The 25,206-nt window shown below is 41.5% G+C and overlaps 1 protein-coding gene across 2 annotated transcripts in view; it reads left to right on the forward strand.

Moving 5' to 3' along the window:
• Positions 1-25,206, forward strand: part of CTNND2 (catenin delta 2) — a 918,117-nt gene that overhangs the window by 551,857 nt on the left and 341,054 nt on the right. For both annotated transcript variants that reach the window (XM_055308537.1, XM_055308538.1), the window contains exons 8-9: positions 1,078-1,272; positions 12,239-12,485. In XM_055308537.1, coding sequence (XP_055164512.1) covers positions 1,078-1,272; positions 12,239-12,485 — 442 coding nt within the window. The remainder of the gene's footprint in view (positions 1-1,077; positions 1,273-12,238; positions 12,486-25,206) is intronic.

Below are 25,206 nucleotides of genomic sequence, written 5' to 3' on the forward strand. Positions count from 1 at the left end.
AAGGATCTTTCCTCAAAGCAGCTGTTTTCCACTCACCATCGTAGGTAACCATTTCTCCTGCTGCCCCTCACCCTTCCTTGTCCGCGGTGTCCTCCACCCCATCTGCCCCAGTGGAGGTGATTCTCCTGGCATGTGGGCTCCTATGATTCTGACCATACCTCCGGGGGAACATGGGCTCTTAATCAACATCTTCTCTTCTGTGTGTCCATCAGCCCCTTGGCCCTCACAGAATGCTCTTTGCTCACAACTGCAGAGGTTCCCCGGTCCACAACAGGGGCTCCCTGGTCCACAGCAGTGCTTCAAAGCAACACCTCTCCCAATGCACTGCAGCCAAAGGACACAGATAAGGAGTTACAGATACTGCAAAGCGAGTGACACAGAGCCTCAGCTTATAAATTAAACCAGTGAGGGCCGTTTGTACCTCTTTCAGAAGAAGGGAAACTAAATGCAGGTGCTTCAATCTGGAGGGTAGCAGGAGGAGGGTAGCCTGAAACCCAATTTCTTTAAAATCTGCTTCTCTCGGAGATTTAGGCTTATAGGTTGTAAGTTGGTTCTAAGACCAAACATTTTGGTTCATTCATTGTCCAGGAAAAAACTGCTGATGAGAATCCCGCTTCACTTTTCAGGAACACCATCAAGATGGCTTGCCAGCAGGGCTTTTCATTTGCTTATCATTTTAAATAATCATTCCTGCTGCAAAATTTTAGGGTGCGGGGACTGGGGGATAATAAGAGGTTTCTGGGTCTGACTTGTCTGTCTGATTACTTTAGTGAGGAAGCCGGCCACGTTTGTTCGGCTGAGAGAACTGATGTCTTGCTGGCCCTGTGCGGGGTGAATTTATCTCAGAATCATGATCATCCTTACAGGGAGATCAGGTTTGGGAGCAGAGCGAGGCAGCTGGGTGATGCCGATAAGCCGATTAGCTCGACATATTGCTGCCATTTCATGTTACTCAGTTGATTTTCTGCAGATTTCAACATGTCTGTGCAAAAAAACCAAATTCAAATATGGCTTTGATAGAACAAGTTCTGTTTGAATGTCGGTTGGGTCTTAATGTCGCCTGCTGATTTCTTCCAGCTGGGTCCCGGGCATCGTACAGCAGCCAGCATGGCCACCTGGGCCCCGAGCTGCGGGCCCTGCAGTCCCCAGAGCACCACATAGACCCCATCTACGAGGACCGCGTCTATCAGAAGCCCCCCATGAGGAGTCTCAGCCAGAGCCAGGGGGACCCTCTGCCGCCAGCACACAGCGGCACCTACCGCCAGAGCACAGGTGTGTATCCAGGACCCCCAGAGCAGGTGGGCATGCGCGGACCTCATGAGAGGGCCGTGTATGTGTGTGTGTGAGAGTGTGTGTGTGTGTGAGTGTGGGCATCCATCCGGGTCCTCTGCTCACAAGCATCGTGGCCTGCTTCTGTCGTCGGTGTCTGTGATGCTAATGAGAGAAGCCAAGTAGGACTTGTTTAGCCACCTGAGGATATTTTAAGTGAAAGAACTTCAATGGGTGTCATAAGTTTCTTTGGTCTAACAGGCAAATTGAAAGAAGGAGTGCTAATTTTCTGTATGTCATCATTAACATATGTACTGAACATAAGTACTCCCTACAAAGCATTGTCCGTATACAGGACTTAAAAGGCATGTGCCTAATACGGGTGAGTGTTCTTTAATGATAGCCTACCTATTTGGCAAGCTTAGGGATCACATATTTACTAAGAAAGAAGCATACCTTGCAGGGCAAACTGAGAATTTACTTCATAAACACTATGAGGTTGAATCATATGAAAACTATTATTTAAAGGTCAAATATCGACAGTTGCATATGACTCAATCAACCGTAGGGCTCTTCTGGATTAAATATATATTTTGAATTGAACACAGCCTCAGGCTGCAATGAAGAAAGGCAAGTGTTTTCCAGAATATGTTGCCATTTGCAAAATAACTGATCACATGTCCTGATTAAATGTGCTAGAGAGCATTCATCTAACTACAAAATTGATATAATTAAGATGTGGAGAACTACACTTATTATAAAGGCTCCCATTGCTAAGTAAACTTAGAAAATATCATGCTGCTGGTTTGCACACAGCAGAGCCCTGTCCTTCCATTCAAATGATCCATGCCACCCCCAAGCAGGGCTTGAGGCGTGGGAAAACTGAAGCCCTTGTCCAGAGCTTGGCACGCAAGGCCCTGCATCTCAGATCGTGGTAACTTCCAGTTACCACAAAGTAGAACACAGCAATTTTGTTAACTGCATTATGATACTAAATTACACGTTTTGGAATCCAGGCAAGCTAAGGTGCTTTTATGGTTGATTATTGATATTTATGTTTCAGGATTTCACTGCATCATAAGAAAGACACAAAATACTCTTTCTTTTATTTTTGACATCATAAATGCCATCTGATGTTAATAATACATATCTTGGTTTAGATGCAAAAGAATACCCATTTATTCTTCTGTCAGAATTCTCTCATCATCACCCTGCTAGAACCATTCCAGTCTGAGGCTGAGCTATTTTAATGTTGAGTTGGTCACATAGTATTAACCGAGGTAATTTTATTTCCACGAACCCCTCATAAGAAATGACGATAATCTCTGTGATGTTCAGTATGTGATTTGCATAAACACTGACAACAAAAGGGATTATGTTGATTCTCTGTCCTGTATTCATAGGCTCTTAGAATTATCGTTTACTAATAAACTTCTGGGGGTTTCATAAAAATTTATCTACAATAAGAAAAAAATACTTCATTCTTCTATGGCAGGTTAAAAACTATGAAAGATATTCACAATTAAAAAAACAAATTAAAACAAAACAAAACAAAACTGGTGTTTTCTCTTAAGCCAGGGGTCTGCAAACTCTAGCTATGGTTCAAATCCAGCTGGCTACCTATTTTAATACTGCTCATGAGCTAAAGATAATTATTACATTTTTAAACGGTTTTTGATTAAAAGATGGATAATATTTTCTGATATGTAAAAGTGCTATGAAATCCAAATTTCAGTCTATAAATAAAGTTACTGGAATCCAGCTACGCCCATTTGTCCCCGTATCGTTTGTAGCTGCTTCCGTGCTGTAGCAGCTGACTGGAGTAGTGGCAGAGACCATCTGGTTGGTAAAGCTGAGAATGTTTGCTTTCTGGCTCTTTCTGGAAACGTTTGTGGACCCCTGCTCTAAGCCGTCAGTGGAGCGCCATGCTGCATGAACGAACGAGGGTTTCAGCCCTTCCTGTGAGAGAAAGCAGCAGTGTCCTCTAAATGCATCAAAGAGGAAAGCCTGTTTGCCTGGGTTTTCTCACTAACAGTGTCAGAGAGCTGCTGAGGTTGTGACCTCCAGATGCCCCAGCCTGCCTTTTTGAACTTGAGGCACTTTTGAGGAAATCTGCTGATTTATGCAACAATATGGAAATTCCCAGAAACGCCTGGATGGTCTCTTGGGATGAGAGGTGGGGAGAAGCCACCTCTCTCCAGCCCCTAAGTAAAGCCACAGGTTCTCTGTCCCCTGCACCTGCTCAGGTCACTCAGTGACCTACGCTGACTAAACGTAACATAAAATAACATTCTAAGCTGCTTTCCCATATCCAGGAGGTTATTTTTTGCATTGGTGTGGGTGGAAGGCAATACCCACACTGGAGACGTCTGATGCAGAACTTTTAGAGGTTTCCAGGGTCAGAGCAAATACGCCAATTTCTTGAGAGAAGAGGACAGGCTCTTATCGGGCCTGTTAGACGTGAAGTATTCAAGGGCCACTGACTTCTGGCTCGTATGTGTGACTGAGGTGGTTTGAACAACCAGTCTCACGTCTCAGCCATTGAGTAGCAGGGCACTGGCTAGAGTTCCTCCAGTTTGGCCCCTCAGGCACTTCCAGATGATACTTCACGGAGGGTCTGCGAGGAGGATTGAAGGTCAGTTGCTCTTGTTCAAGGAGTCAACACTCAGGATGAAGACAAATGTACTTGCCTAAAACATTAAGGAAATTACTGGATAGTGCTGTACAGTCAAGCAGGTGAGACAGGAAGATAAAAGCATGTAGCGTGTCATAACTTTCAGGGATTGTTCTAAATTCTTTCAGTTTATTCTCAAATCTCAGAACCACCCCATAGAGGATCTGGTGATATGCTCACTCAGAATGCTGAGGCCCAGAGATGTTAAGTCACCTTCTCAAGGTCACACAGGTTGTATGGAACCAGTCTTGTAACCTTCACACCCAGGGGCTTTGCCTTGGGACCTGGACTCAAAACAGTCATCTTGGTAGAGACTCTATTTGTAAAAGCCATCATTTAAAAAGAAAAGACACACCCATCCATTTCCAACATGCGGCATCCATTTCCAACATACATCCATTTTGTATCCTGTTAATCAGGTAGTATCTATTGAAGACTCGCCATGTGCTAGATGCACTGGCAGGTCCACAGAATCTTCTGTCTACTTCTTGTCCTCAAGTGTGTTCCGTTTCCTTTCATAATAGGACACAAACATACAGAAATTAACTGCTGGTGGAAGGTAATACCTTAAAAGTCAGAAAATTCCAGATACAACTGAAGACAGTGTATTAATAAAAACACTAAACAACACATGGTTATCTTTTGCATTCCCAGATAACCTGTAACTCCTGATTATGTTAGACGAGATCCCTGGTAGCCCCCAGCCCGGCTCAAGGCCAGCCGCCTTCCTCTGTTTCTCAGAAGGGAGCAGAGGCTTGGCAAGTGCGTGTTTGTCATGCGCGTCCCCCCTTGGCCATTCAGTGCTGCAGCCGTGCTCCCTGCTGGCTCTGGGCCCTGGACCCTGCTCTGGGGCCACTCTCCCCTCCCTGCCCTGTGTGGCCCTGCGCTGACCCCATCCCTGCACCTCCCTGCCCCAAACACCACGAAGGCTGTCCTGTGTTCTAGACTATTCTGGAACCGAGAGATACAAAGGGAGATGACAGAGAAGATCAGGAAGCAGCCATAGACATTGACGCTGAAACCCCTCAGAGCTTTTGAAATTTCCTCACCTGAGGCAGCAGGTGGGGCGGGAGGTCCTTAGCTTCCTGAGCTTTCCTCTTGGACCCCGCCTGCCTCCTCCTGTCTCCTTGGCTGCCTTAGCCACCCAGCCCCAGGTCTTCCTGGGGAACTGCTTTCAACCTCAGACGCTAACTCACCTGAGGACCAGAGCCTACGTTGGGTACGCAGAGCGGTCCCTAGGCTCCCACGCCGCGAGGCCAGCGTCGTACCGCGGTCTTACCCGCGTGTACTCGGTCCGTGTGTGCGCGCGTGGAGCACGCAGGGTGCCCGCAGCCGACGTCCCCCCGCCCTGCTGCGGGCGGTGCGGGGAGCGCACCCACGAGGCTCAGCGCACCCACGAGGCTCAGCGCCCCGCCCCGCCCCGCACCGCAGGAGCCGGTAGGGCTGTTCAGCGGAGCAGCTGCGTGGCCGTGGCCGGGGCTGCGCGGGGCGCGTGTCAGAGGCGGGCCTGTGCCCCCACGCCGACCCCCGGCTCCCGGGCCCACGCGGCTCGCGCACACGCAGCCTCGGGGCGCCCCGGAGCAGGGCGGGGGATGGGGAGCAGGAGGCCGCACGCCCGCGCCCATCCGGGTGGACCCTCGCAAGGGGCCTCCCCCCAAGCGGCCGCGCGCCCGCTCCCCAGGCCCCAGGGCTGTCACCCCTCCCTCCTGCAGCGGCCAGTGAGGACCGGGCCACCCTCCGCGTGGTCTCCCGTGGGGGAGGGGCGGAACTGCGTGACCCGCCGGGACGCGAGGCCAGTGCGCCTGGTGGTGGCGCGGACACCCCGCCTGCTGCTGTGGGACGTCAGCCCCGCGTCCGAGGCTTCACTCCTTGCATGATGAAAATTTAAAGAGGCACACTTTTCACTTAGGTGTCCGTCTGAATAAAACATACCTCTCATCTGGGATAAGGCTTGTCAAAACCAGAGCTTATGTAGTAAGAGGCACAGCCAGTCAAGGCATCCACGGTCTTCATGGATTTGCTTATGATAAAGTCTATTAAGCAGAAACCAAGTAACACGAATTTTTACTTCAAGCCCAAGCATACCAATAACTGTCAGCTTAGGAGCCCTATGATTAACACAGATGCTGGACTGACACTTCACCCCCACCACCCTCCAAACACATCTTTCTAAACTAATAGGAGTGGCCAGTGTCTGCTGTACAGAGAGTCACATGAAGTCACTTTTGGAAAAATGTGTTTCTAGGCGAGGGGAGAAAAGAAGCCTCCGTGATGAACGTGAGGAACGTGTCAGCTTGTAATAAAGAATGAATTATCATAGGTATGTTGCAAGGAAAAGATCTGCTAAATATCTTTGAGGCTGGCAAATACCACAACATAAAAAAGGGAAAAGAATGTGACAAAAATATTTGCATGTGTGGAGAAAGTATTTTTAAGAAACTGAATTCTCTGCAGTAAGGGCCAGTGCTTAATAAAGTTATAGAGGCATTTCATAGAACCTTCATATTCATAAAATTTTATTACTGGTATTCGATAACATATAAATAATATTTTCAATTAAAATCATCATTGGAGTCCAGAAAAAAGTGGAATATTAGTATTTATTACTTCTTAAACGCCCTTACTTCAAACTGTAAAAGTGATTGCTTCCATTAGAGCAAGTCGAATTAGATCCTCAATAACCTCTTGGTTATATTTTTAAACTTTTTTAAAAAGTCTAGAAAGTCAGGGGCATATCATTACCCAATTGGAAATTTTTAATGAACCCAATGATAAATATCATCTTAAAACCAAGAAGAGCTTCCAGATGCTTCCCTGTATCAGGTCACCTAAAGTGGCGTAAATAGAAAGTGGAATTGAGCTCAGCTAAAGGAAAGCAGGGTGTTTGCCAGTAGAAACAGGTCATTGCCAAATCCAGAAACACTAACATCCACACCAATAATAATTCTATTACTACTAAGGATCCTGCATTAATTCCTCTCCCCACAAAGGAGATAATAGGTGAAGTTAAAAGATTATGTAATGATGAGCATTGAGTAATATACAAAAGTGTCAAATCACTGTTTTGTACACCTGAAGTCAAGCAGCTGTATGTGAACTATAGTAGAATTAAAATGGAAAAAAAAAAAAAAGATTACGTTAAATTTACCCTGGAATATTTTCCCAGTGAGTGTAGCATGGATCAGCCTGTGCAGAGTGCAGAAAATTGGAAGATCTTTACAATAATAATGCTGCTGGGAATATAGTGGGTTGAGTGCCAAAGGCTCCTCATCCCTAAAATAACAGAGTCAAAACCTATTTCAGAGAGTTCATGGCCACATTCTTGGACCTGTTGTTACCTAAGCCATCTTTCTTTTTTTTTTTTTAAGATTTTATTTATTTATTCATGAGAATACACAGAGAGGAGAGAGAGAGAGAGAGAGAGAGGCAGAGACACAGGCAGAGGGAGAAGCAGGCTCCACGCAGGGAGCCCGACGTGGGACTCCATCTCGGGTCTCCAGGATCAGGCCCTGGGCCAAAGGCAGCGCTAAACCACTGAGCCACCCGGGCTGCCCCCATCTTTAATTTCTGAGCTTGCAAAGGAGATACTATTTAATTAGCTTATTGTGTGCTTATTTGGTATTTATATAACAAGCATAGTTTCTGTTTTCATATTTCCCTATATACAAATATACAGAAAAGCAAAGATAAGTGTTTTTTTCTTTTTTGTGGAACTCTACTTTATATCCCGCCTCCATGTTTCCTCATGAGGCAGAGTCCTAGATTTTATTCTGTTCTCTTTTTCTGATGTCAGTAAAGAATGGACGTAACCATCCATCATCATCAAAATAGAATGTCTGATTAAAAGGATCCCTCTTCCCTTCCTTCAAACAAATATAACACATAAAACATCTTACCACCACCACCCTTTGTACAGTAGACCTTTATTTGTGTAGCTGTAAAGAAAACAGATAATTTTGTGAACAGCGCAGATGTCAGGTGAAGTATCAAGTCAGCTGCTGAAGAGGCTGCTTTTAAAATCTCCCCAAAGAGACCAGCAGCACGGTTCGTTGAGCTCCAGGAGCTTATTGAGTGGAGAAGGGGCTGTTTGCAGAGCAGGTGAGGAGAGAGGGGAGTGTTTAAAGAGTTGACGAAGTGCCTTCCACCTTAATGTTTGCCATGGGAAGGTTCCATTGAATAGAGCCATCCTGCAAGGCAGGTGATGTGGCCAACTGAGCTCTAAAGCTCAAATAAGAGTAAATGTATATGGAGACATAAATTCAGGAAACGTGGTATTAAAAGAAAGTCTTCACTAGTGCCACCAGTATCCGCTTATCCATACTAAAGGACAGCTATGGTTTGCATGCAGCCACACTGAGGTCTTGACAGGCCAGGTACAGAGAGAGAATTTAATGTATAACATTGTCATTTTTCTATGTCACACTTAAGAAAATATAAGGCATTGCATTGTTCCATAACCGATGGCTAATTGGAGATCTGTTAGATTCTCACACATTTTCTTAAAGATGATCACATGACCTACACTTGACTATAGTTTCGTTTTCTCCCCATTTGTATTGCTATTTTACATTATTGTCACTGATCAGCCTTGTTCCTTTTTTTTTTTTTTTTAACTTTCCAGGACCAATTTGAATTCTAATTCTATTTTTGAAATTCTCATCAGACATCCTATTTATTGTGACCTCGAAGTCTAAACTGTAGATTCAGGAATGGTGCTTCTGAAAGACCATTTAGCAAGTGCCACAAATGTAATTGTGATTATTCTAATGAGACCTTTTTGGAAGTTGTTCACCCATCTTGGATTTCAGAATCCACCCTCTTTTTTCTTAATATAGTGATATCAATGATCAAACTAAGATTCACAACATTTTAAAATTAAGGTAACTGCAGGTTGGTATCCCTATTCTTCAATTTTTCTAGAAATGCACATTTTCTAGACATGAACATTTTTCTATGTAAAGAATTTTTCTCAATATTTTTCTGCATATCCAAGTAAATTCAATTTAATGACAAGTGGTGTAAATTAGCACATCAATTTTTGACAACTTTTTCAATATAATATTCATGTTAATTCCTGCTATAAACCCATCCATCCTCTGTGCCTTTAGCACACATTTTCTTAATTTTAACCCTCTCATAAGTTTCCTCACCATGTCAGTAAAATGCATTAACATGCATTTTGTAGTTTTAAACCTTGGTCCAGTTTATAGTGGTGGTTATGAGTATAAACCCTGGAAGCAGGTGCAAGGGCTTGAATCCTTTCTCTAACTAGGTACTGGGAAAACTCAAGCAAGTTACATAATCTTTCCATGCCTCAGTTTCCCACCTGTGAAGCGTGAATGACATGTTCACTCTTATATAGGGTCATTGAAGGGGAAAAAAGCCCTTGCAGGAGCTCTAAAATCAGATACCCAGTGGCTAGGATGTCCACCCCAGTGCAGTGAGGACAGTCCCTTTTTCTAACTCTCGCTGATTTCAACATATTAATGGTAAAAATAGCAATAGTTCATCTGTTCAACAGTTTCTGCATATGACATGTTTAGTGCCTTTAAAGCAGATAATGATCCCATGAGGCCATTTGGATCTCTTGGTGCCACAGTCAGGAAGCCAGAGGTTACAAAGCTCTGTAGCTCACTTGACTGATACCAAGAATTGTCCAGAAGGCCTGGGTGTGAATACTCTTCCAATACTCTTAACTTCAGAGTCCAAGCTCTGACTGTGTTCCATTATTCTGACCCCAAACAGGCCAAAGTGAAGCGGGAGTAGGAGCCTAACACTGTTCATAAACTCACCTCCACCTTTTCTTTCTCCTGCTGTGCTGAGCCAGTGCCTCCCTGTTTCTGCATGATAAGCTGCATTTCACACCCCACTTCCCCATTTGAATCCAGTGTCCTTAGAGTCTTTGCTGCTGGGAGTGTCTTTTTAAAACAACTCTCATAATATTCTCTTTCAATTTAAAGAGTTTTCTCTTGAGAATTTCTTGGTAGGGCCAGTCAGGCTGTTTGCCTCACCTACACTATTTTTTTGTTTTTTCAACAAGTATGCTTTTTTTTTTTTCAGACTTCAGTCTTGTTTCTTGATCTCTGTTAGATTGTCCTCTTTTCCATTAATCGTTGTACTTCTTGTATTCATAATAACACTTTTGTATAGAAAAGGATGTCTTTTCTGATATTAGTAACCAAGCTTAACTGTAGATATTACTTTCCTGAAAGGAAAAAAATGCATTTATCTGGAAAATGTTAGGTGTATTTAGTTTTCCCTTTTTTGCTCTGGATTTGCTGCCTAGCTTGTTACAACTCTTCTACAAAATGAAATTTGTTTGCCTCTGTGCATTTGTTCCTCCAAAACCAAGGTTATGCCTGGCCTAAATTTTCAACCCGTCACCGTAATATAAAGCACACTGTTCATAAATTTTTAAGACATGAATTTTAATTACGCATATGTGTAATATTTTGGAGAAGATGTAACTTCTCCAGAAATTGCAAAAAGGACATAAGACAAATTTTTCTCTTTCCAGACTTAATGTTCTTAGTCTCATCGGATCATTTGGGAACTTAATCCGTCAGGACAAGCCTCATCATTTCAAAGACTGCTTCTCAGAATATACATACTTTGTTTTGTTTTGTTTAGAAAGTTTTTCTTGAATGTTTTTCTACTCTTTACCATGCTACAGTGGCTATTCTACTAATTTCAATTATTGTAAGATTAAGTATTACAGTTCATTGGAAATGAGAAGTCCTGAACTCTTCATTAAAACTCGGTTCTCGGCACTGAAATGTTTTCTACCGGTTCACTTTACAACATTTTTGTCATTTGACACAATTTCCTTAACTTCTTTTAACAATTTGTTTGCTCACTGTGACACCGTTTTTTGGCATATGTCCCCTAATGTGAGAGAGGACAAAATAAGCTCTAATGTCACTAATAATAAGCACTCAGGAAGTCAGAGTTTTTTTTTTAATTTTTATTTATTTATGATAGTCACACACACAGAGAGAGAGAAAGAGGCAGAGACATAGGCAGAGGGAGAAGCGGGCTCCATGCACCGGGAGCCCGACGTGGGATTCGATCCTGGGTCTCCAGGATCACGCCCCGGGCCAAAGGCAGGTGGTAAACCGCTGCGCCACCCAGGGATCCCAGGAAGTCAGAGTTGAAGGCTGTGATTTATAATTGAAACCTTATTTCGTACAGAGCCCCCATGGCGTAAATGGTCATACCCAGATGCTGGCTATATTTTGGATGTTTTGATCTGCAAAGTCAGAAAGTAATTGTACTGTCCAAGATTGGTCATGGCTCACAATTGTTGCAGCAATTCATAACTGGCCACATTCTTTTAACACGAAAAAAAAATGCTATTTTCATTGTATATGTTCCTTAAACCTTAGATGTCAAATATTTTTGAGAGCCCGATAAAAGAACGCCATGAAATGAACTGAAAATTGGAATCCACAAAGGAAACAGAATTGAAATTCAGTTTGGAACTAGTTAAACTGACTTTAGTAACTGGTGCAAAAAAAAAAAATCTTCTCAAAACAATTTAGACATTTTGAAAAGATGCAGATACTTCTGAAAAGCCAAGTTGGCTCATTAGTGTGTGTTGCAGTTGGGCTGGTCTTCCCTTTTCCCACGTGCCTCCCCTTCACCGAATATGTTAATCTGACAGCTCTAGTTGAAGAAGAGGGATAAGAAGACCTTGGGGAGTAGCTTTCCAGGAACCGGAGCAGCCCTGTGTGTAAGGGCCAGGACTAATGGTGGAGATAGGAGCTCTGCCTCTGTCCACCTCCACCCCCATGCACACCGTTTTGTCTTTTACTCGGGAAAATTAACTACTGTACAAAGTGTGTTTTACTCCCTTAATAAAATTAATGTAACATCATCTGAATGAACACTTCTTGAATTTTCTGAACTTGAACAATAAGGTACTAACTATCCGTGATCCCCCATAGACGATTCCCTATGGAACCTCTGGGTTTGGGTTTGACGTGGAATTTACATTGGAGGGTTACAGACCGTCCCTTGGGTATTGGTGAACCACACACAGCAGATGCCATTCCCCCGACCCGGCCCCGTGGCCGAAAGGCTTGTTTCTGAAATAGCATGCTGATTATCATTATGCTGGATTAACATCAAATGGATTGGTTCAAATACGACGAATTATTTTTTTTATTCTTCCAAACCCTCTTTTTTTTTTTTTTTCCTTCTTCTTGTGTGTGTAACTGTACCCCTGCCTAGACCTGGTTACCCGCTTCCCGGAGAGGTCCTCAAGTTCTTACTGTGCGCCTCCTTCTGTCCTAGCCCCGTCTTCCCCCGGCGTGGACCCGGTGCCCCTGCAGCGCGCGGGCAGCCAGCACGGCCCGCAGGGCGCCGCCTTCCAGAGGGCCAGCTACGCCGCCGGCCCGGCCCCCAGCTACGCCGACCCCTACCGGCAGCTGCAGTACTGTCCGTCCGTCGAGTCTCCCTACAGCAAATCCGGCCCTGCCCTCCCGCCCGAAGGCACCTTGGCCCGGTCCCCGTCCATCGATAGCATCCAGAAAGATCCCAGGTGGGTGCAAAATCCGCTCTTTCTCTCCCTCGGCGCTGTCTCGGGCGGCTTTCCAGCCAGGCCTTGTCGATGGCCCTTCGTGGACCACACGAGCTGGCGTGCGCGTCGCCGGGCGAGCGTTAAAGGGTTGACTGAGCATCCTTTGCTCAGTGTGCGACACGGGCATTGACGGTGGACCTCGGGTACCTTCTGTGGTTCAGTAGCAAATGATAATCCTCGGTCAGGACATCTGCAGGTGCTTGAGATGAGAGCTACTTGGTAAGGTCTGGGACGGCCCTCTTTCCCACGATAGAAGTGGAGGCTTTGGGGATTACGTCATTTGGCTTTAGAAGCGCGGTCTAGGGGCTTTCTTGTGTCAGTGGGACCAGGCTTTGTCACCCTGCATATGTGTTTCTCCATATCAGAGTGTAAAGTAGTAGTATGCCTTCCGGGTTATATCAAAAATTGAAAATTTAGAATATCCAGTTACCTTTACTTCTCTGTGACTGAAAGGAAACATTAGGTTGAAGTTGTTTGGGTGTTGATAAAAACTCAGGCATAACACATCAAAAAAAATTCTTATGTATCCTTTTGCTTTCTTTTTTCCATCAGTGGGAGAAATTTAGTGGTGCTCTACTTCTGAAGTTAGAATTGGTTAAATGATGTTTTATTCATAGCTGTTTGATTTATGCTGATAGAGTCGCATAAATATATATCTGCATCTGTGAATACTGTAGATATGTCAGATTTGGGTTATTTCTTTATAGCGGGGCTTGTCGCTTGGCTCTGGTGGTATACTTAAAATTCGTCTCAAGGAATTTTTTCTGCTAGGGCACACAAGTGCATATGTACTGTATTGAGGGGTTTCATAGATCCTTCTGTGAAAGGAAATCACTCCTACAAGCATAAAAGGCAGAATGGGACCATTTTACAGTATTTTTCTTTGAGATAGCTACTTTAACACTATTCAGACTGCCTTGGAGGGCCCATGTTAAATATTATATTTGGTGGAACTTCCATTAGAAAAAAAAAATTGTAACAAATTGTAACTCGCTGTTAACTATTACAAATAAGAAGTATACCTACATTTACATTGTGCAGTGTTTGCTTATCCAGGTTTTCAGTTTCAAAGGTCCTGAAATCTGCCCCACATCCTTAAGTACTTTTGGTTTGTGTAGCTAAAATGTTCTTCAGATAACAACTCAGCACTCTCTATTTTTAAATAATTGTTCTTAAAAATTAATTAATTAATTAATTAATTAATAATTGTTCTTGATGTGCTACTGAAAATGTATAGAAATAGAAGAATAGTAAACTCAGGAAGTGCTAAATAGAAAAATACGTAGTGGAATTGGCTTTGCCTTATTTGACATTGTATATTTAAGTGAGGATAAACGTTTTATCTCCAATGGAAAGGTTTTACGTTTCATATTAGGGGAATTTGATTAGTAAGAAACCACATTTATTTATTTGTTTCCCTAGCTACAGCTTAGCCTCTTTATTTTATAATGCATATTAAATGCATTTTATTTTATTAAATGCTGTATCCTTTTCATTTCATGTTACTGTCATTTTTATAGCCTTTTTTCTTGTTTCACTATACTGTCATGGCTCTCTTACCTTTTTAAGTTATGGATTATATCCCTTATATTTACTGTGCGCCCACTATAAAACCAAACAAGGAAACACTAATAAGAAATGTTATCATAAATAAGAGAATATTGGCTGCTAATTTTTTGTATGTGTAAAATGTATCTGCAAGTCATTGCATTATATGAATTACAGATTCAGTTATTTTCAGGGATGCTAGTCATTAGTCTTAAATATGTGTTAAATTTGAAAAGAAAATCATACCACCATCCTAAGAGATACCAACAAAACAGATATACCCACAAAACAGAGCCATATCCAGAACCAGAACTATATTGTTGTGAGCTAACTGATACAAAAGGAAGTAATCGTCTAGCATCATGCAAAATGGATGGAGTTTAAAAATACAATAATGCCTTATGAGTTCTCTTAAATTAAGGGAATATGTCAAAGTGTCAGGTTTAATTGACAGACATCTCAAATCTAAAATTCAAGTCCAAAGTCTAATGCTTCTTTTATACCAAGATTTTTGCATCTCCCTTTTAATAATGAATTTTGATTGTTATCAGGTGACTGTTACTAGAACTAATAGGTTTAATCTCGGGATTCAAAATTGTTTATTTTGGCTTTATGGCTTATGGTTTAAACTTTTTCGGTCCTTATACTTCTTTCAAGCTTAAGTTTTTAAAGAGAATTTGTTGAAGTTTTATTTATCATTAAATACCAGATCATGTAAGTCTCTACTATTCCCAACATATGTTTATAGCAAATTATAATTCTCAAAGCACTTTTACTTACATCTTTGATGTAATTCTCCTTTGAGGAAGGAAACTGATAGGTTTAGTGGCTTAAATAAATGGAGAATTGGAGTGTTAAATGACATTGAAGATCACATTGCTGGCAGGTGGGTATGTGGGCTAGAGTCCATACTCTTAGGACATGGCAGCATGGAGTGGCATGAACACTTTTTATTTTTTTCTAAAAAAGAAAAAGAAAAGGAAGGAATAGACTCACATCCTTTAAGATTTTCTTTTCAGAGGGTGAACGTGTGGTAGTATGGGTGTTTGTGTGTAGGAGTTTGGAATAATGAAGGAAATGATAGAAATTGTCTGAATCGGTCTCCTTGCTCAGCTAATTGCTTATTGAATGTGTGGTCTTTGTCTTAGTTTTCATTTCTTTGGCTTTCTTTTCTAATACCTGTCTTATGCATCTTACTGCAGACCGGTGTGTTTTCTCAGTGGAAGTATTTTAATACTACTTAAAGAGAAGTCTTCCAGAAAGTAGTGTATTTTTTTAAAATAAAGATTTTATTTATTTATCCATGAGAGACACACAGAGAGAGAGAGGCAGTGACACAGGCAGAGGGAGAAACAGGCTCCATGCAGGGAGCCCGACGTGGGACTCGATCCCAGGTCTCCAGGATCAGGCCCTGGGCCGAAGGCGGCGCTAAACCGCTGAGCTACCCGGGCTGCCCAAAAGTAGTGTATTTTAACAGAAGAATTTGATATCAGGATCGCCCCAATATATTATACTTGAAACCAGAGATTTAGTTAGCTCTTAATTCCTTTAAGCCACAGGATGTAAAACATTGGTTCGAAGGCTTGGATTTTTCTACCTTGCTTGGCCCAGTCATATATGGGGGCGAAACTTTGGTCTTTTTGCTATGTGGCTGCCTCTGTGCTGTGCTCCAAAAAAAAATGCACGAAAACCTTTTCCTATAGAGATATGATACAATCTAATTTCCTTTTTAAAGTCAGCAACCACTGAGGAAATTTACATTCATATATATATGAATATATACGTATATTCATATACATATATATATAAATTTTGCACATTTGCCAAGAAGTTTTTATTTTTTAATTACATGTTATTTTCCATAAAATGTGAATCTCTTCTTTTTAAAATGTGAATCTCTTAAGGATTGTTGACACAGCTAATATATTTTCAGTGCTAAACCAAAAACTGAATTTTATATATGATTGGTTTTAGACTTATAGGTCAAGTATAAATCTTAACATCAAATTGTATGAAAGAGGTTTCAGTAATGTTTGGGGTGATAAGTCATAGCATCCTTCTTTTGATTCTGATTGATGAAATAACTAGAAAAACATAAAACAAGATCTATATGCTTGGGTATATAAAAGTACTATAGGGAACGTCTGGGCGGTTCTGTCAGTTGAGCATCTGACCACTGATTTCAGCTCAGGCCATGATCTCCCCCATGTCAGGCTTTGCACTCACACAGAGTCTGTTTAGGATTCTTTCTCTCCCTCTCTCTCTGCCCCTCTTCCCTCTTACATACACAATCTCTCTAAGTAAATAAATAAGTAAAATCTTTAAAAAAATAAAAATAAAAAGATACAACTACTATAAATGTTCCTGTCTATAAAAGGAAAGTTATGGGTTAGACATTTACCGATAGAACTTAATGCGTAGGTTGTAACAAAAATAGCATCTTTAAATCATATTTGATTAATCTCTTTTCGAGATACTGTAATTCTTGATGTACACTATTTCCAGCGATTTTGCAAACATGCAAAAAGAATCCAACTTATGATAAACATGGTTTCAAGTTAAACTCTGTCTTCTTTTTGTTATTCAACATAACAGAAAATAAATACAGAAGCACATCTTTATTTAATTCAGAACTGGGGCGCTGATTTACAACTGCCTTTCCATTGGTTCTATCAGACTTGTAGTTGTTTCGTTTCAAGTCACGATATTTGAATGATAATATAAAAATATATATTTTCTAAGGAATCACCTAGGGCATTTCTACTATATTTCATCTATTCTAAGATACTACTCATGTTATTTTACTATTGGATATTGTATTAGAAGTAAATATTATTAAGTAATGCTGCTCATAAATATCTAATCAGTGGGTAAGCCTAGGTTAAGAATGTTTTCCAAATACTGTCTTTCATTGGCCACTACAAAACCAAGCATAGAGCATACAGTGAATGAATACTCAGGACACAAAACATACTGCAACAATGCTTTATAAAAGGTGAAGATTTGAGGGGTGCCTGAGTGGCTCAATGGTTGAGCATCTGCCTTTGGCCCAGGGTATGATCCCAGGGTCTTGGGATCGAGTCCTGCATTGGGCTCCCTGCTGGGAACCTGCTTCTCCCTCTGCCTGTGTCTCTGCCTCTCTCTCTGTACCTCTCATGAATAAATAAAATCTTTTTTTTTTAAAGATAAAGATTTGAAAACTATTTTTAAAAATCTTTGTTAGGGCAGCCCCAGTGGCACAGCGGTTTAGCACTGCCTGCGGCCCAGGGTGTGATCCTGGAGACCCGGGATCGAGTCCCACGTCGGGCTTCCTGCACGGAGCCTGCTTCTCCCTCTGCCTGTGTCTTTGCCTCTCTCTGTGTGTGTGTGTGTCTCTATGAATAAATAAATAAATAAATCTTTAAAAAAATAAAAAATAAAAATCTTTGTTAAAGTTTAAAGGATTGTTATGTAACTTAAGTAGCATAGCTGAAGTGTTCATAGTAAAACAGTGACATGGTGCTTTCCATTGCCCAGTTCTCTCCAGTGGCGGAATCTCTGGAGAGCTTGGTTTTCACTTGGTTCGAATGCTCACTAATCATTTATTTAACTGGGGGAAAAATATAGCAATCACAATTTAAAGACCATCAGAGTGTAAAGAGCACTTGGAACCCATTTACACAGTTAGGTTAAAAGCAAGCCTAACTATTGACTTGAATGCCTCTAGCCACAGGCCACTCACCTCATAAAAGCATTTTATTAATATTTTGAGTAATTCAAGCCTTGCAAATTAATTTATATTGATATGAAATCTGTGCCTCGTATCAGCTCATTCCCTGATCTGGTCCCTGACTTTGAAATCACATGAGAATGTGCTGAGCTCTCTTCCCAAGGACAGCCCTTGAAGACAGTTCCAGGACCCAAGCTGCTGTCCCTGTGGTAGCTGCATCCCTTCCCTGAACAGTCATTACCAGGGCCCTCCTCTGGAGTCATGCAGTGGCCAGTGGCCTTCCTAGGCGTTTTCTGTATCACCAGAAGTGCAGGAAGAGAGCAAGTGTTCCCTTGGGGCAACCGAGGTTCCTAGTACATTTTCTGGAGAGTGAGATGAGAATGATGTTGGTGACAGTGATGATGGTAACAATGATATTAAAAATAATTAAGTAATATATTTTATACTCAGCATTAAACATTTTTTAAAATATTTATTTGTTTTTATTTAAATTCCAGTTAGTTAACATGCAGTATTAGTTTCAGGTGTACAATATAGTGATTCAATAACATACAACACCCACTGCTCATCATGATAAGGGCCCTCCTTCATCCCCATCACTGATTCCATCCATCCCCCTGCTCCCCTCCCCCTCTGGTAACCATCTCTTTGTTCTGTATAGTTTAGAGTCTGTTTCTTGGTTTGCCTCGCTCTCTTTTTTCCCTTTGCTCATTTGTTATGTTTCTTAAGTTCCACCTATGAGTGACATCATATGGTATGTCTTTTTCTGATTTGTTTTGCTTAGCATAATACTCTCTTGCTCTATCCATATCCTTGCAAATGGCAAGATTTCATTTTTTATGACTGCATTGTATTCCATTGTATATAAATACCACATCTTTTCTATCCATTCTATCCATTGATGGACACTTGGGCTGCTTCCCTAATTTTGTTGTTGTAGATAATGCTGCTGTAAACATCAGGGAGCGTGTATCTTTTTGAATTAGTATTTTTGTATTCTTTGGATAAATACCTGGTAGTGCTATTACTGGATCATAGAGTAGTTCTGTTTTTTTACTTTTTGAGGAAGCTCCATACTGTTTTCTAGAGTGGCTACACCAGTTTACACCACCAACAGTGCAAGACAGTTCCCCTCACTCCACATCCTCACCAACACTTGTTGTTTCTTGTATTGTTGATTTCAGCCATTCTGACAAGTGTGAGGTGGTCTCATTGCAGTTTTAATTAGCAATTCCCTGATGATCAGTGATGTTGAGCATCTTTTCATGTGCCTATTGGTCATCTGGATGTCTTCTTTGGAAAATTGTTTATTCATGTCTTCTGCCCATTTTTACTAGATTATTCATTTTTAGGGTGTTGAGTTTTATAAGTTCTTTATATCTTTTGGGTACTAGTCCTTTATCAGATATGTCATTTACAAATATCTTCTACCCTTCCATAGGCTGTCTTCAGTTTTCTTGATCATTTTCTTTGCTGTGCAGAAGCTTTTTATTTTAATATAGTCCCAATTGTTTCCTTTTGCTTTTATTTATCTTGCCTTAGGAGATGTATCTAGAAAGAAGTTGCCATGGCCCAAGTCAAAGAAGTTACTGCTTGTGTTCTTTTCTAGGATTTTTATGGTTGCAGGTCTCACATTGATATCTTTAACTCATTTTGAATTTATTTTTGTGTCTGGCGTAAGAAAGTGGTCCAGTTTTACACTGCATGCTGTTGTCCAGTTTTCTCAACACTGTTTGTGGAAGAGACTCTTTTTCCCATAGCATATGCTTCCTACTTTATTGAAGATTAATTGACCATATAATACCATTAAACTTTTTAAATATTCATTATTTAATTTAATCCTCCCTAAGTCTCTATGATATGAATCTTAATAGTGCCCATTTCACATATGAGGAAACTAAGGCTCAGAGAGCTAGAAATTGAATCCATGTCTGCCCAAATTCGAATCCTATGTTTATAACTACTATGAATATTGATGTCAGTATTAGCTTTACAATGAAATAAAATGTAGTCTTTTCACATGTGCATTATGCAAAGCTATGAATTGGTTATCCTTACCTTGAATTTTTAATTTTCTTTTGACTTTAAGTGAAGGGCTTTACTTTCACTTCTTGTTGGGTGATTCCATTATTCAATACTACAGAAATCTGTGGGTCACAATTATGTTACCCAGTGTGATTACTATAAGGCACTGTTCCATGTCCCTTGGAAATATGAAAGACATACATGTATGTCCTCAGCAAAGTTTTATCAAGACATGGCCGGAGCTGGCCCAGGGACAGATCCTTGTAGCTGTCATTCCTTGGACTCTTATCTCCAGGTCCATCTGAAAGGCACTTGTGTTCTAGGTGACTTTGCAGAGGAGTATTTTAGGATGAGCTCTGTATATATGGGGACAGTATGAAAAAGTTTCATTTTTTAAGGAGCTTTCAAAGCTATGTGAGAGAGAAAGGTATATCCAGAAATGACTGCAGTGCCCTGGGTATATGAGACAGACATGATCAAAGAATCATGGAGGAGAAAGTGAATCTGAGTGTTTGGTACAAACCTTGAGCAAGAGGTGGCATTTACATAAATATGGCAGGAAGTTTTTGAGAAAACAGGTGGAAAGGAAAGGGAGCTGGAGATGGAGGGGTAGGGCCTGTTTGAAGCTCTCATGAGGCCTGAGTGGGTTGAGGTATAGGATTTCCAGAGGGAAGCTGTCTCCATGTATTCCCATCTGCCCCTCCCCCGCAATCAGAATGGAGCATTAGCTTGCACCCCATATGTAGATGTGTTCCTCAGAAAGTTCAAATACAGTGCGTGAATTTCCTGTGGCTGCCATGACAAAGTCTCACACATTGAGGGGCTGGCACCAACAGAATTCATCTCTGACAGTCCTGAGGCCAGACATCCAAAATCAAGGTGTTGGTGTGGGCTCCCAGGCTCCCGGGGACAGTCTAGCAGCCTGTGGCCCCGGCTGTCCCACTGATGGTGGTTGCATCCCTCAAGCCTGCGCCCCAGTCCTTACACATGGTCTTCTCTCTCTCCCGGCCTCCTCTCCATTTCCTGTGAGGACACTAGTCATTGTATTTAGGGCCCATACTATCTTAATCACATCGGCCAAAACCCTATTCTCAGATAAAGTCACATTCTGAGCTTCCAAATAGACATGAATTCTGGGGGGATACTCTTCAACGAACTACACATGCTTTAGTGTACATTTATACCATTTTTCTCTATAAACTAGTTTTACATCAAAGATAGAACTTAAGACAGGCTATGTTAAAACAAAAATGTTTAGATTTGTTTATAATTTTAAACATAGACCTGTTCTTCAGGAAGACGATATGATTGAATATGTAAGATCTGTTATTGTTCACATGGCTGGTGTTCATCGCTGCAGGTACAGAGAGATGGGTGAGCTTAGCTATTTTCTTGGTTTTGGGGCATGCTTGAATTATTAGTGCCACCTTGTTCATATTGTGAGAGGTAGTTTAAAGGCAGGTAAAATAACCCAAAACTTCACATGGGCAGCACATACCCAACAGCAGCAAGGGGCCCTGGGTGAGGTGCTGGAATAAGCAAGGGTGTCTCCGTCAGCCCTGCCACGGTGTTAACTCCCAACAAAAGACGCATCATGATCTGAACTCTAGAGCTAGTGAGAGGGCCAATCCATAGAGTTAATATGGAAACTCTTCATTTCTTTATTTTGTTTAGTTAAATAAAGGTGTAAAAATTTAGATGTCCTCCCCTTTCAAGCCCAGTGGATGATCTTATGCAGCCGTGCAGTACAGACTGTCAACCCAAATGGGATAGCGGAGGAGGTCTGGGTGAAGGTCAGCCCACACAGGGAAAGGGATCTGCAGCAAATTGCAAATCTGGGAGTGATGCTTATCTGCTCTGCCCTCAGCATCCTTGCATGTAAAACAGAAATAATAAAAGCACCTCCTTCTTAAAGTTGTGAGATGAAACATGTTAAGACTCCAACGTCTTGGGAATATTTCTTTACGGTGGGGAGGGAAGGGCCCATTGTCAGCTGTGCCAGTATGCTGCCTCCCTGCTTCAGACCCCACTTCATCCCCCTACCTCCTGCCCCTCTACCCCACATCCCATCATCAGGACACCCAAGGATGGAGTCAGAGCTATGGGAAACATGGGTGAAGGCAGAGAGGCCAGGGCTGTCTGGTTGGAAGGACAGAAAGGCCCAGGATCTGGGAGGGGTTCCAGCCCAGAGCAAGGAGTCAGGGTAATTGAGAGCCCGGCCCCCATGGCAGGAAACAGAATTGGAAGATGGAAAGGAAGATTTCACTGCAAAAGGATTTTTTGGTTTGTTTTACAAAAGCCTCCTTTCCGGGATTCCTTTTATCAGTTTAAAGGAAAGCAATGTTCTCATACAATACTTGTCTGTGCCAGTATTGATTTTTCCATAGCCCAGAATACTCACTTTGCCTCCTGTCTTAAAAATCACTTGTAGGAGTAAGCAACTGCATTTTTAAAATAGCAACTCATTTCTAATACTACACCCTTACCTCATTTATACTGAAGCACATTCTGGCCAGGGCCCTCCATGACATTCCATGGGAAAGAGGGATGACACATAGTCAGCCGTGACTGATGAGCATCTGTGCCCAGAGTACTAACGAGTTCATCATTAGCACATCCTCCGTCAGTTGTGGTGGTAGAAATCTCTGTTTTGTGCTTTTCTGGTATACACATTTTACTCTTGGAAACCAACCTCTTCTTTCCTATCATTCCAAGTGCTTTTGGTAAAACGGACTCTGCCCCAAGTTGGAGGATGAGCATGCAGCCCACATCTGCTGCAAGAGCTGACAGCTTGTAGGGCCCCTATCCACTAGCCAGGCCTCCAGGTGTGTGGACGAGTCTGAAAGACCCCTCTCTCTAAAGTGGGATGTGTGCATTCTGGACTCTCCTACCCCATTTGGGTCAAAAAGCCAAATCCAAACTAGCTAGAGCCAGCAAACAGGAACAGAAGCCGTTACACACCCTCTTCTCTGAGAAGTTTCCTGCTCACTGTCCAGTCTCTATGGAGTTGGCTATAATGGTAGAAGCTCTGACCAGGAAAGAGAAACCAGTAAAATTCAGAGCAATGGAATCAGCTAGGTTGGTCAGTCATTTCTCAAGGACTGTTGTCTTCCAGGGGGAATCTTGACATCCCAGTTATGCTACATAGATTATGTGTCTGAGTATAGATAGATTGTGTGTATGTCTATAGATACAAATACATATAATTTATGTGTGTATATATACACACACACACGCACACACGTGCACACAGTACATGTATATGTACACAAATTGGCTGTTTATTGGCTCTGCACACGTTTATCTGAGATAAGGCCTACAAAATTTACATAAGTACACATGATTATTCATGTGACAAAAGACACACAATAACACTGATTTCCTTTATTGTCTACCTGTAGGTCTGCTTTCTCAATCCTGTGCTTTGCTTTTAATTTTCTTTTACCACTTTTTTAAAAGTCATTCTAAAAATATTCCATTCTTTAAATCCATGTTGACAGAGTGTTAAAAATGAAAAAATATAAATTCTCGAAACCAGAGAAACTTAATATTTGTTTCCCTTGCAGAAATACGAATCCATCAGAGTAGCTCTGAGAACCTTGAAAAATACATTCTGGTTCTTTGTTTATGTATTTAATCGGGATCCACATGGCTGTGCTCATTCCACTTTAGGAATTATGCACCATTTGAAGTGCTCTATGCTTCTCAGAGAATTCGACTAGTTCTTGTGTTTTTATGTTTGTTTGTTTTTTAATTTTTATTTATGATAGTCACAGAGAGAGAGAGAGAGAGAGAGAGAGGCGCAGAGACACAGGCAGAGGGAGAAGCAGGCTCCATGCACCGGGAGCCCGATGTGGGATTCGATTCCGGGTCTCCAGGATCGCGCCCTGGGCCAAAGGCAAGCGCCAAACCGCTGCGCCACCCAGGGATCCCCAATTCGACTAGTTCTTAATTAAAAGAACTCTCTTTTTTTTTTTTATCTTTGACTTATACTGTTGTAACTATTCAGAACCTATTTCACTTTTAGCATATCTCAATTAATCAATCCTCGAAGGCTTCCTTGTCGATTCCACTGCAAACAAAATCTGAAATCCCCTTTGGTCATTCCACCTACAAACCAATTTTAATAATTTACTTGATGTCATAAGTCACCTTTCTTCACCATCTGACTTTAAACATTTAATTGAGAACAAAAAGGGAGCATTCAAAACTTTTATAGTCTTACAAGGCAGGTGGTAGTTGTCTGTCAGTTTGTAACTAATGGGAATTAATTTTTGTTGCTTCTTGAGATATTTTGCAGCTAATAGCACTCATTAATTTGGAGGTGCTGACATCTATAGAGATGAAATTAGCATTTTATAGTAAGAAAGATACACTTTGAGCTGAAATTTCCATTGCTCATGATACATACGGCTCAACGAATCTAATAACCTAAATTCTTTCATGTACTGATGATTGCGTTCAACCGTGTTAAGTGGGTTGCTGAACCAAGTATGTTCTAGAGTCGAGGTAATTCTATTATGAAGAGTAGGAGGATAAAGAGGAAGAAAAACAGAAAGAGAAGGAGGAGAAGAAAGACACCGAGTGGGAAATTCAGAAGTAAATGTTCTTGCTATACAGAATATTTTATGTATTAAAGTGCATCTCATTGACAGAGGTGAAACTTGTATCTTCACTTAAAATTTCATACTAAAACATGGCCCATGGGCCACCAGTTTGGGGGTCCTATTTAGACATAAACCCAGCATACCAAGAAAACTAACTGCATTTGATCACTGGGCCATTTGCAGAGAAGCCCCTAAAGTGAGGGCGTGTCTACCCTTAGCTGCTCTATACTGCAGGATGCTACAGTGAGACCCCAGGATGTGTCCTGTAGACTTTGAAACCTGGCGCAGTGATTCCCAACATTTTTGGAACTCCTACACTAGTTACATTTCAAAAGACATGTGGGGTGCCACTCTTTGACTTTGCGAATAGTCTCCTCCAGCCACTGCTTAATACATGGGAAAAGCAAACATGGCATAACCTTAGACTATAGGATGGTGTTTGCAATCAAATAAAAGGGACCTTATAAAAAAGCATAGTTGGTGTGTAAATACATGCTTGAAAATCGGTGGCTTAGAAGCCACAATGAGAAAGAAATTGCTTCTCTGAACATGTGAGTAGTATAAAATTAGCTCAAGGTACTCACATTCCTCTCAGTGAATGTAATGGAGAAATCCTGGCTCTTTACCTATATGTACTACTTTGAGTATATTTGTTCAATCAGTGAATGACTAGAATTATAGTGTTTCTTCTGAATATTTTCAAATATTTCAAAGAAGCAATAATATTCTACAATCTTAATCATTTCTGAGAAATCTCCATATAACTTGCAGTCTCTGGAATTAACAGAAATAA

The sequence above is a fragment of the Nyctereutes procyonoides genome, unplaced genomic scaffold, assembly GCF_905146905.1.
Source record: "Nyctereutes procyonoides isolate TBG_1078 unplaced genomic scaffold, NYPRO_anot_genome, whole genome shotgun sequence".
Lineage (NCBI taxonomy): Eukaryota > Metazoa > Chordata > Mammalia > Carnivora > Canidae > Nyctereutes > Nyctereutes procyonoides.